Here is a 12,876-nt window from a genome sequence, read left to right as displayed (position 1 = left end):
TTGGACTTTCAGAGCTTGTGATGGCCATTTAAAAATAGATTTACATGGTTGAGACTTGATTAATTAGAAAATGTATTTATTAATTAACATGTCTGGTACTTGACAGCAAACTGGGATTGGACCAGTATAATAGTTTGATGACATTTAATGCAAGTGACTGTGTTATATAGGCCTTATCACTTCTGTAAAAGACCTGGCTTACTTCATTATTTAATTAATATTGCATACTGTACATGGCGGAGTGTGTGTGTGTGTGTGTGTGTGTGTGTGTGTGTGTGTGTTTTCCTGGATTGCTTGAGATGCTCTTTTTAGCTGTTCACCTTTCCAATGACAAACAAATCTATTAGGGAACACCCAAAATACTCTACTTACACTACTTTTTGACACAAAAATGCTCAAATTCATCAGAAAGCTATCGGAAAGCCCCATCAGTCACACTGTACTTCCAGCTATTTCACTGGAGCCGCTCGGTGGTCCACATTGAAATACTTCAGGTGTTCCCGGCAGCCTCCAGTAGTGAGTGACAGGCGCTGGATGAATGTGAAGCAGAGCATGCTGAAAAAAACACTACCCTATTTGCAATCACTCCCTGGTAAAAAAAAAAAAAGAAGAAGATAACAAAGAAGGTTAAAGAATTCTGGAGGTGAAACAGTTCTATAAGACAATTTCTGAGTAAATCTTCTTGGAAGACTCTGTCTGTAATAGACCTTTGTGCTTTGAATTTCACCTCATTCTCCATCCGGTTGTAGTGTCGATGTGCAGTATGTGTGTGTGCGTCTGTTTGAGGGAAGATAAAGTGTCTCCTCCAAGGCACCTACACTAATTGACTCATTTTTCAGAAGTGGAGAGCGACAGACAGACAGTTGCAGATTGTTAAAGGCAGCTCATGTATAGGCAGCGTGCGTGAAAAGCTAAACTGGAAAGCTGGACACTTTGGCAACTCGTCGAGGCTGTTTTTAAAGAATGCATTAGGCAGTGGAAATAACCCCCGAGTTAATCCTTATAGCATTAGCCCCAAAGGCTGTCATCGTTACTTAGACTGGTGGAAATAAGAAAGCGCTGACCTGCGGTTTCATGCAGCCATGATTTTCACATTAAAGTGTGTTTTCATATATCTGGAAAGGCTGCGCTTTTTAGATGCTGTGTTCACAGGCGCCGCCTGCAGGGTCTCACCACAAGCTCAGTGACACCTGCGGATGATATCTCTGTCCTCATTATATACTGTAGGAAGGGCTAGCTACAGAAAATAACTGAAGTGGCACATGTGTAGTGTGTGAATGTGTTTGTTCGCCTGCAGTATTTGCCTGCCTGTGGAATGATGACATCTTTTGAATATTTCAGTTATTCGTGAGCGGACCTAGACTTGATTTTATTGCACATACATGAAAACAAAGTAATATGTAGATTAACACATGAACAAGCAGAACTCATCTAATCCTAGACAAAACTAAAACATAGTTCATCTTCTGCATTTTAATATCATATTAAAGCTGTAGTGCGTAGTTTCTGTCGCCCCCATGAGGAATTATAAGTAATGACAACAAAACTGTCGGCGCGTCCACATGATACAAGCCTTCTGTGACCGCGCACCGGACACAAATAGTGGCATTATTTATTTGAGAGAGAGGCCTTTATTTCAAATTGTCTCTTTTATAAAAGTACATCTTATTATATCAAGATTAGTAGATCCCTCCCTGTTTTCTGATCAGTTTTAATTAGCTTTTGCTGTAAACTCAAAACTCCCTTCATTTTACCTGTTGTCTTCAGTACCATGTACATTTCCACAGTGCTAATTCCAACAGTACAACAACGGCATGTCATACTCACCACTCAGTGTTCACTCACTTTTCCTTCTCAAGCAGAAAGACAGTTTTCAGTCAATTTTTTTATTTCCTGATTTGCTGTGAAGCTACTATTAATGAAACTCAGTGAAAGTCCTGATAAGATGTTTTCACAATAAATGCCGTCCACTGGCTCAATGAGCATAATTCCTCAAATCCCCGGTAGGCTTTTAATTTGAAATAGGAAGCAAGGGTTGTGTTTCAGTGGCTTCTTTAATTGAGACCCGGGTATTATTTCAAACCAGTTTTTATTTGAGCCTTGTCGATGTGTCTTCATAGGTCATCTCTTTTTAATACACATATTCTCAACCAATTCATACATTAACGGCAACCCCAAAGCCTGGCCTCGCTATTATCCTGCTATTCGAACTCCTACAGGTCCAAACTACCAAAGTTTGAGAGGTTTTTTCTATAGTTTTTGTTGTTTCCATATTTGTAAATGCAGTGTGCTAAAGGTTTGCATTTCTTTTCTCATTTGCCCCCCACTGTGTATTTTTTTTAATGGCCAGAAATTGGCATCCAGTTCTTTTGAAAGCAATATTTAAAAGGTATAACCCAGTTAAAAAAGGATCCTACAGTGTATCAATCGATGTGCGTGTGACGTTAGTCTGTGGGGTCGGACGAACGAGTGTTTGATGACGAGTCTTGCCTCTTTACCTTTTCTTACATGTCTACTTTGCAGCTATTAGCCTGCAGGACATTAATATTAAACATGCCTCCCTGCAGTGCTGAATATTACTCTTTAAATCATCCCCATCAGCTGACACATATTGATTTAATGTTTGATGTAATGTGAGACTTAATGCGCACAAGTGAGTGTGTGAGCGTGTGAATGTGTGCACACGTTTATGTTTTTGAACATGTTGCTTGGTTTTCACGTGCATATCGGCGTATGTGTACTTCCCTGATCGTGTGTGTTGATGAGTGGGCGTGTGTGTGCCTGTGTGCACGGCTCTGTCTGTGTGTTTACGTGTATGCATGTGTTTTGCCCACTCACAGCCTATCTTTATACGTGCTGTGATAGCTACAGTACTTCCATCTCTTTCTTGAAAGGTTCATGCGAGGCCACGAGAAGCATGTTGACAATTGATTCTTTTCTGGGAATTCTGTCTGTTTCAAACCTGCAGCGTAGTACGCTAAGATACAAACCGGTTACCCCGCTTTTCTTCTCCTGCGTGCTGTACTGTAGGCTGCCGCGGGTGCATTTCAGCATCCTGTGCTGCATTAGCCTCGGGAAAAGGATTGGACCTCCAGGGCTATTACAGCACATCCTCCTTCACACGCTTCTTACCCAAGCAGTGCGCGCACTCCCTCAACACACAGAAAATGCATATTGAATCACTCCGTCACACTCCGCTGCTTTGTTTCTGTTGTCTTTTTTTCCTCTGGCCTGCCGCTTGGTTTTGCATTATTGTGTATGCTCTGTTAACCTTTCCTCCAAACAAGTGCTATTCACGCTGTGGTACTCTGAAAACATCACCGCAGATATTTTCTGACATGTGTTCTGCAGCAGTTTTTCTGAGTAGTCAGAGTGAAATGGGATCGTCCTCACAGGAACCTCAGGTTAAAATTTGAATTTCTTTGGGCGTGCATGGTGTGAGTGTTTGGGGAGTAATGCAGTTAAATGGAAAAAGCTAGTTTAATAGTGTACACATCGTAAAAGTCTCTTAATGTATGTTTCATTGCTACTGCAAACGGTGCGTCCTCGTAAGGCCTGCACATTAACAGCACCATTTCAAGAGTAGTGGTCTAAGAAAAAAGCATGGCATGTTCTAAAAGTCAAAGCTGTACTCTAAAACTGACATTTTGTGACTGAATTGGACCCTGCAGGGTTTAGCTTTTGTTGCTTCTGTGTTTTTACTGTCGCTGCAGTTTTACAATAATGATACCTTTGGGAATTTCATAACGTTTTTCTTGGCACTTTGGTATCAGCGACGTGATCTGACCCTGTGGAGTAACACTAGAAGATGAACTCTGCTGTGTCATCTTTGGACCATATGCAGCCTGTACAGTTCAAAGGTCACACACGCTATACTAGCTATCAATTGGAGTTCTGACTCCTGCACCTTGATGGCCTGTTTCACTAAAGCGGCATTGCAGTTTTTAAATGGGTCTGCTTTTATTCATTCTCACCATCTTTTTCTTTCTTTTTTTTTTGTTTACATTATTGCATTTCATTTAGCTGACGCTTATCCAAAGCGACATCCAATAAGTGCATTCAACCATGAAGGTACAGACTCAGAACAGCAAGAATCACATACATTAGCTTCAAATACGCGCGTAGTGCATTTCTTTTTTATGTACCATCATCTTCTTAGCCAAGGTGCAGTCGGAAGAGATTTCTGTCACCATTGTTGTTGAATGTAGGCATGTGCTTTGGAGTCAAAGTCAAACCCGCATCTAGGAATCATTCATGACTGTGATAATTCTGAATTAATGATTGAAGAAATTATGAATGAAAAGTCACACAGACCTTAAATGTCCTGTCAGATTGTATCCTGTTGTGTGTCTCTCCACTCTACGAGCTGATTTCCTTAACAGTTGTTGTTTCTACGTGGTTCGAACGTGTGAGTATGATGGTGATCTTGTTGAACTGCGTCACCCTGGGAATGTACCAGCCCTGCGAGAACATCGACTGCTCTTCAGACCGATGCCAAATACTACAGGTACACACAAAAACACCCACACACACACAAACACATTTTTTTTTGTGATCATATTTTTGCCATCCTCAGATTTCAAGCAGCCTCCCACTAAATGCCACAGAAGCCAGATCTGTGCACATTTTCAAAACGCATCTGAAACCCTCCTTTTTTTTTTTAATTGCTCTTGATGGTCCAGAGTGAAATATCTCTGTGACTATTGGTTTGATTGCCATGAAAACGGTCCCCAGAGGATGAATCCTAATTAATTTGGTAATCCCCCGACTCTTTGTCTTTTCTTTTGCAAAACGTCAGTGTTTCACCATAGTCTTTGTGACCATGCGGACGTTTACTTTAAAGTATTGTGTCACTGCAGCCATCCATAGCATTGTTAGTTTGTTTAATCTGTCCATTGATTTATCCAGCTCCCCTATTTGTCTCTGCATTTATTTCACTAATGTCCTAGTCTCTTCTATTTAAAGTGCAAGGAAGAGATGCAATAAAGGAGGAATTGAGAAAACACTGTTTGGGAAAGGAGACATCCTGCCCCGAGTAGTGACATCTGAGTTGCTAAGGACAGCTGCACAGCTGGATCAGCTCTCCGAGGGCTTGAAACTATTCTGCTGTATCTTATTTGAACAAGTGATGCAATATACTGTGTTTAAAAAATGAAGAGGTACATTTACCACAGCTCGCACCACTATTTTGTGATGATATTCTTACCCTGACACCACCCTCTGGCTAATATTTACATTTACTTTACCACGACTGCAATGGCTCCAAAACCGACTTCGGGGCTTAACCTTTATTTATCTTTTTAAACGTGGCCTTCTTTACAATCAGCATTACAGCTTCACAGAGCCACTGGCGTGACGGAAGAGTGATGTTTTTCTCTTCTTTGTTTTAACCACTTTGTGATCTTTGAGTTTTTTATTTTAATGATTATTTTTTAGGCTTTTCCGCCTTTAATTGATAGGACAGCTAGGTGAGAAAGGGGAGAGAGAGAGGGGGGGAAGACATGCAGGAAATAGTCACAGGTCGGACTTAAACCCTGGACCTCTGCGTCGAGGCATAAACCTAAACCTACGTATTCGTGTGCCTGCTCTACCACTGAGCCAACCCGGCCACTGATCTTTGAGTTTTTAACAGAGTTCTATACAGTTGACTTAGTTACACAGGAGAATGTAAAACTGATGTACAGTACAGGCCAAAAGTTTGGACACACCTTCTCATTCAATGTGTTTCTTTATTTTCATGATTATTTACATTGTAGATTCTCACTGAAGGCATCAAAACTATGAATGAACACATATGGAATTATGTACTTGTGTGAAATAACTGAAAACATGTCTTATATTTTAGATTCCTCAAAGTAGCCACCCTTTGCTTTTTTGATAACTCTGCAAACCCTTGGTGTTCTCTCAATGAGCTTCATGAGGTAGTCACCTGAAATGGTTTTCACTTCACAGGTGTGCCTTGTCAGGGTTAATTAGTGGAAATTTTTCCCTTATTAATAAAAAAGCAAAGGGTGGCTGCTTTGAAGAATCTAAAATATAAGACATGTTTTCAGTTATTTCACACTTTTTTGTTAAGTACATAATTCCATATGTGTTCATTCATAGTTTTGATGCCTTCAGTGAGAATCTACAATGTAAATAGTCATGAAAATAAAAAGGAAACGCATTGAATGAGAAGGTGTGTCCAAACTTTTGGCCTGTACTGTATTTGCTCTACACGCATTCATTTGTGGGAAACCACTTATTCACATACAAACATGTGTAACCAATCTGCACACTTACACTCAGCCATACATATTTTATATTGAACCCAAACAAAAGCAGACACACTAAGCTCACAAAGGCAGAAACATCCGTACACATAACATGCCCTCACATTCCTAGAAGCTGAGAGCAAAGAGTGTGCTTCTAGGAAGTGTGCACACATGTATCCATTTATTCCTACATACTCGTGTTGACACATAAAGAACACACTAATTCACATGCACACACACCCTCCCTCTCTCTTCTTCTCTGTATTCCTTCCCTTTCAGCCGTTGGATGTGTCGCTCTCCCCTCACGCTCTGCCCTCCCTGCCATGCTGGAGCCTGTAACTCCTCGCAGTGACTCACTGCTAGCATGTGGTCTTTATGGTGCAGCGAGCATGACTTTCTCACGCACGGCACCCCGGCAGCTTTCCTCGTCATCTGGCAAGACACCGAATCCCTTCTCACTTTATGTCAAAAGGTGGCCTGAGTGGGTGTAACATCTGTGCGCGAGCGTGTGCACGTATGTCTTCAGTCTGTCGGTGTGAAGCACTTGTTGAATCACCCCTGCGTCCTGTGTTTTTTTATTTATTTATTTTTTTCACATTCTCACACGAACACACAAGGCACCACACTCATCATATAACAGCCAACACACACAGTAGATTGATTCGGCTCCCTGGGGAAGCTGGCTGGTGAGTTGGACCTAATGGAATTTCTCCTCCAAGTATCTATAGACCCTATTCAATATCAGCATGGATTTAGTGCGCTACAGCGCCACAGTCAATACTCTCCTCTCAGAAAATCCGTTGATCAATACCATGATTTCAATGGTGCCTTACCAGCAGAATATTTAAGCTCTGTGGAACTAAAGACCTCTGGAAGCTTAGTTAGTTATTTAGCTAGTCAGCTCGTATACGCTTATACAGTAGATGGATGGGTGAGTGGATGGAATGTGAAAAAGACAATTTGCATGATAAGCCAATTTCAGATTATCTACAATTTGTGCAACTTAGTTTGTTATGTGAGAGTCAGAGGCAACTAAAATAGTAGTTTTGTCCTAAAGACACACATGACACAACTCATCATGAAGGCTTTATCCACTTCTAACGCCTCTTGGATGTGTGTTCATACATCTTTAACATCAAACTGAAATTGAATTTGCATCTTGACTTCCCTCTAGCTATCCTATGGCCTGGATGGGTGAGAATCTTCCTAGACATCACACGTTGTTGTGTTGAGACAACACTGTTTTCATCTTACAGAATAGGAAATGTTTGAGAATCAATAACAAGCCCTCAGAAAGAGAACTGCATGCAAATGGGGTCCTTCCCTGCAAATTAAAAAAGACCAAATGAGTGCTTGGACACACAACTCTACCAAGGCTGTGTCCTGAAGTGTCTTTTATAAAAGCAGCATTCTTTGATCTGATCACTTGTTGAGTTGGATTGAAAAAATGTTTTGAAGATGTGTTTGGAACCTTCAGAGCTATTTGATTAGGTAAATTTGCATGCTAGCCTGACAAGCCAGACCCACATCAAAATGTTGGATCTGGAAACGCACCATTGGCAGGGCTCAATCCGAGGGGTGGGATAAACGGTTGTCTTTCAAATTCCCTCTGCACGCAATAGGATAGAGCTACAACCAGGCAGAGCAACGAAGAAGGTGACATCTTCCTTTTTTAAGAATGACTTCAGTGCCGTTCTTTGTTCTTTTCTCAAAGAAAAGTCTTCCAGAGACGCAGCCAAAGCCATCTTCTTTGTTTTCAAGTAGCAGGGAATTCACGCGGAACCGTTGCAACTCTGTCGTCATTATGTTAAGCCCGCCCACCGACTCTATACACGATGTGATTGGCCTGACTAGAGTTTGGTTTTTCCAGCTCGCGAGCCAACGGAGAGTTGCTAGACGACCCTGGCTGCAAATTACATTTGCTGCCACTAGGGTGCAGTCTAGATTTCTAGGCTAGGTAAAAATAGTAACTGCCCAACATCTTCAACTTAGCATTGTCATTGTGAGTGTGTTAGCATTAAACCTGTTTGAGTCGTGATTCACTCGGATCTTTAACCCGAGTCTTTAAATTGACTCACGAATCGCGAGTCTCTAGTATCATTAACCCGGTTCAGGGCGAGTGCAGCCCCTCCTCGAGCTCAGGGTAAAGCAAATCTACAACAAAAGCCATTCTTTCACTTCTGAAATAACATACAATGTTCTGCACGTAGCCTAGCTAGGCCTACTGTAGGTTTGGTGTATAAATGTAGTATATTAAAATGCAATTAGCTCGAGCAGACAGTCCGAAACATTGCAAGCTCGCCTCGCAGACAACTCATGAGTTGTCGACAACTCACAAGTCCTTGATAACTCATGAGTTGTCGATGATTCGTGAGTTCTCGCGGGAGTCAGTCAACCCCGCGAATCAGCCGAATCAGCCGGCTACGTGGTCATGAGGGGATCTGATTCAGACGAGCGAGTTATGTCTCTGCTCGAGCTCAGGGTAAAGCAAATCAACAACAAAAGCCATTCTTTCACTTCTGAAATAACATACAATGTTCTGCACATTTAGATTTGGTGTATAAATGTAGTATATTAAAATGCAATTAGGTCGAGCAGACAGTCCGAAACATTGCAAGCTTGCCTCGGCTCGGCTCGCCAACAACTTTTTGTCTTCAAAAAACTTTATTATTCAGGTACAGATACACATACATATTGAAAACATGAAATGCATACATACATACATGAAAAAGGGGCGCATGAAATTTACATTAAAGAGGTTGTAAGGCATTGTAAATGTTCAGATTCTGGATGGCTTTCTTATTTGTCCTTTTTAAAGTTTCAAAATATAATTTCACCTCCTTTTTAAATGACTATTCGGTTTTCTTTCAGACCATTTACATTTATTGATATAACATTTTCCAAATAAAATTTTAATATTCTAAATGAAAACATGGCATTTATCCAAATCAAAAGCTTGCCTCAGATGTAGCATTCAATATTGACTCAAGTGACTCAAGTGACTCGCACAACCCGGATCAATTTAGTGAGTGACTCAGAATAACACGGCTGTAGACCAATGCATGTGATCGGTGTGGAAAAAGTTAATACTGACGGATATTATATATTTTTTACAAGTGTCATATCAGCCTCAAGATTTAAGTATGAATCACCCTATACTTGCAACACACAAAATACACTCACAAATACACAAGCAATTTTCTACCGGCCAAAGTAAGAAAAGATTGAAAAGCTAAGAACATAAAATAATGGAGACGGATAGAAGGGGAGTGCCAAACAAAGAAAAAGCAGAGAGTTGGATAATGACAGAAGTATAGAGACGTGAAAGAAAAAAGAGACAGTAGAGACAGAGGACTAACATAAAAAGTAACAGAATGAGCGCTGTAAGAAAGAGAGCTGTTGAATTTGTCAGAGGGAGGAATGTTTTTTTTTACATTTGGTGAAGTTTCCTTCGCCCTTGGTTTGGCGATCTTTGCAAAAAGGTACCATCTCCATCTCGTCCATCTTTCCGCTTTGACAAAGGTCAAGGTTGCAAACTGTGACCGTCCCTCTACATTAGTAGGCCAGTCCTGCATCGCTACAGTCCTCCAGGACTGCTGAGTAGTATGCTTCACTTCAAGCAAATGACAAAACAAAGATTCGCATCAGTGGTTCAGATTCCGAACATGTTGCCTCCAGTACGTCCCTCTGAAAATCAAATTACAGGCAACACCGAGCGCGTCAGTTCATCTCTAATCCCCCTGTATATACACAGAAAAGAACACTAGCTAATCTAGGCTTTTTGCTCACAACAGCAATAACACGCATTAGCAAGCTGGGATCTTTGATTTATTTCGATTTTTTTAATTAGATGCATGGTTAAAGCTGGGAGTGAGGTGGGGGTGTCGATGTGGGGCTTATCTCTGATTACTGCACAAACAAATTATTTTCCATTACCCCACCGTTTAGGGCAAACTGCTCAACTGGGGAGAGGGTGGTATGAGAGGAGAGAAATAGAGGTTTAATAGAGAGACAAAGGTTTGAAGGGAGAGATATGATTGTCAGGGAAAGATAGGAGAAAGAAGGTAAATATAACAGTTGTTGAAGAGAGATGAAAGTAAGAGATTGGCAGAGAGGTGTGGAGAGAAAGCGGGAGGAAAGGGAGATTGAGAGACGCGCAGGAGGGAGACAGGGCTAGGAAAGAGAGGAGGTTACTGAAACCTGTCTTGTCTTTTCATCGTCGACCAATTGAACAAATTGGGTTAATATCTCGCAAACTGAGCAAAAGGCATTGGTTGATTCTGAGTATTGCTGTATTTGACCTTGTTTATTGTCCTGGGCTACAACTAGCAGTTACTTCCATGAATGATTAATCTGCTTATTATTTTCTCAACAAAATGATCAAGTGTTTGGTCTGCAAAATGTCTACTGCTGATAATTTGCCACAACCAAAGGTGGTGCTTTTCAGATTACATCAACCAACAATCCAAAACCCAAAGCTATTCACTTCATATACAGCATGACCAAAAAAATAAAACTGTCATATTTGGGAAGCTAACCAAGGAGGAAACCTGCAAATGTTTGCCACTTTTGCTTGAATATGACAATTAGTCAATTGCAAAAAAGGTTGTAGTGGTAGCCATTAATCTATTGACAGAATATGAATCAGATAGTCAATGAATGGACTAATTTTCTTTATTACAGACATAAAGCCAGAGGAGTTAACATGGAAAATGAGACAGGACTTCAGGCCTTATAGATGCCATGAATATGACCAATGCCAAGATTTATATATCTATTATATAAGATTTGTCTAAATAGATGTGTGTATCCATTGTATTAGTAGTTAGTTATTGTATGGGCAATTTTACAAGCAAAATCTAATGAAATATGTACCTGAAACAGACTCTTTAGAAGTCTGCAAAAAGTTTTAATGAGGCACGCTTGACACTAACAAACTTGATAAATTGTGGATTTGGTCAGCCCTACATTCCTATTGCTGGAGCAACCCTGAGATGATCGAGTGCGCAAAATTTGGCATTGGCCAAAGTGCCCATTTGACAAAGATGAGTCAAGGAAACATAACATTTCCCCCGTGCCACTGTGTGTTGTTGACAGCAGGCAGGATAGACCCGTTGACTCTGCCATCAGCATGTTCCTACAGATTCATAGCACCAGGTGGTGTTTTTCCATTTAGAAAGTTTTATTCTTGACACCACGTCTCTGTCTCCCTATGTCTTTCTGTCAGGCTTTTGATGCATTCATCTACATCTTCTTCGCAATGGAGATGGTGATAAAGATGATGGCCCTTGGAATCTTTGGTCGACGCTGTTACCTCGGGGACACTTGGAACCGACTGGATTTCTTTATCGTCATGGCAGGGTGAGGACCTCCTGTTCCCTTTATTCTATCCCTTTTGCATGGCAGGGGACTCACATGAGTGAGAACAGTGAACACACCTCTTGCAACGCCTAGTGATTTACAGCACTGAATGAAAACAATTACATTGGGCATAATGGGTAAACACCACATTTATAAAACTAATTTGTAGGATTTAATGGGAACAGAAGATATTTTATTTCCAGTAATGCATTGTCCTATTAAGTTCCATAAGTGTAATAATTAGTCCTAGTGAATTAGTTAAAAGTAAAAAAATTTAATTATGATTCATCATGGGTCCAGGCTCCAATTCCCCTTTTTTTATGGCTTGTTGTGCCGTCCCGACAGTTGGTTCATTGTGCTACCATGCATGGCCAATCATGTCAGTGTTAAATATGTAATATGACATTACATATTAACATGTTGAAAGTCACTGGCTGTCACCTGGGACATGGCTGACAATACCACAGCGATATTTGAGCTAATCACTGCAATGTACTTTTAATGAATGAGCTGAAATTACCTTCAATTCTTAAATTTAGCACATGGTCATACTGTTACGGCCAACTTATTTATTTTGCTATATTTTCTCTGGCGTCACAAATAGCTCTCAAAATAGGACATATTGGACTCCTCAGAGGAGATATGTCTCTAAAGTCATTCCTACTCCCTATTGCACGTTCTGTCAACCTGAACAAACTCGAACTTTCCTACACATGGTCTGGGAGTGTGAACAGGTGCATGAGTTTTGGAATAGCACAACATCAATAAGCGCAGCATTTAATAGTTATTTTAACACATTCTATACAGGTGTTTTATTGCCACAGAAAATGTTATATGTATTTTTTCATTGCAACCAAATTTCACACCAGCTGACAGCTGAGATGAATTCATAATTGTAACTGCTGGAGCACTAATGAATATCTAAATATTAGTTTCCTTAAAGAGATGATTAACACTTCATTATTTGATGTGTGCATCACTCACATTGTTTGCAGGAATTAATACAATGAGCTCTGCATTCTCACCATCACAAATACCATTTTGGTAGGCTTTAATTTGACTTGATGGTAAAACAGTAGAGTCGGTGACAGAATAATGAACACAACAGAAAAAAAAACAAAAAAAAACTCTGGCAATAAGCAGACATTTCCAGAGCTGGGGTATTATCTCTTGGCACATAAGAATTAAAGTAATTAACATGATTTGATGACTCAAAACAATCAAGTTGTATCCTAGTATTGTTATGTTGTGGAGTTTTTTG

General features: G+C 40.4%; 1 protein-coding gene across 1 annotated transcript in view; it reads left to right on the top strand.

Moving 5' to 3' along the window:
• Nucleotides 1–12,876, top strand: part of LOC120566952 (voltage-dependent T-type calcium channel subunit alpha-1I-like) — a 345,248-nt gene that overhangs the window by 128,310 nt on the left and 204,062 nt on the right. The window contains 2 exon segments of the mRNA XM_039813684.1: nucleotides 4,396–4,507; nucleotides 11,482–11,615. Coding sequence (XP_039669618.1) covers nucleotides 4,396–4,507; nucleotides 11,482–11,615 — 246 coding nt within the window.

This window comes from Perca fluviatilis, chromosome 1, assembly GCF_010015445.1.
Source record: "Perca fluviatilis chromosome 1, GENO_Pfluv_1.0, whole genome shotgun sequence".
In the NCBI taxonomy this organism is placed as follows: Eukaryota; Metazoa; Chordata; class Actinopteri; order Perciformes; family Percidae; genus Perca; species Perca fluviatilis.
This window is presented reverse-complemented; position numbering and strand designations above follow the sequence as displayed.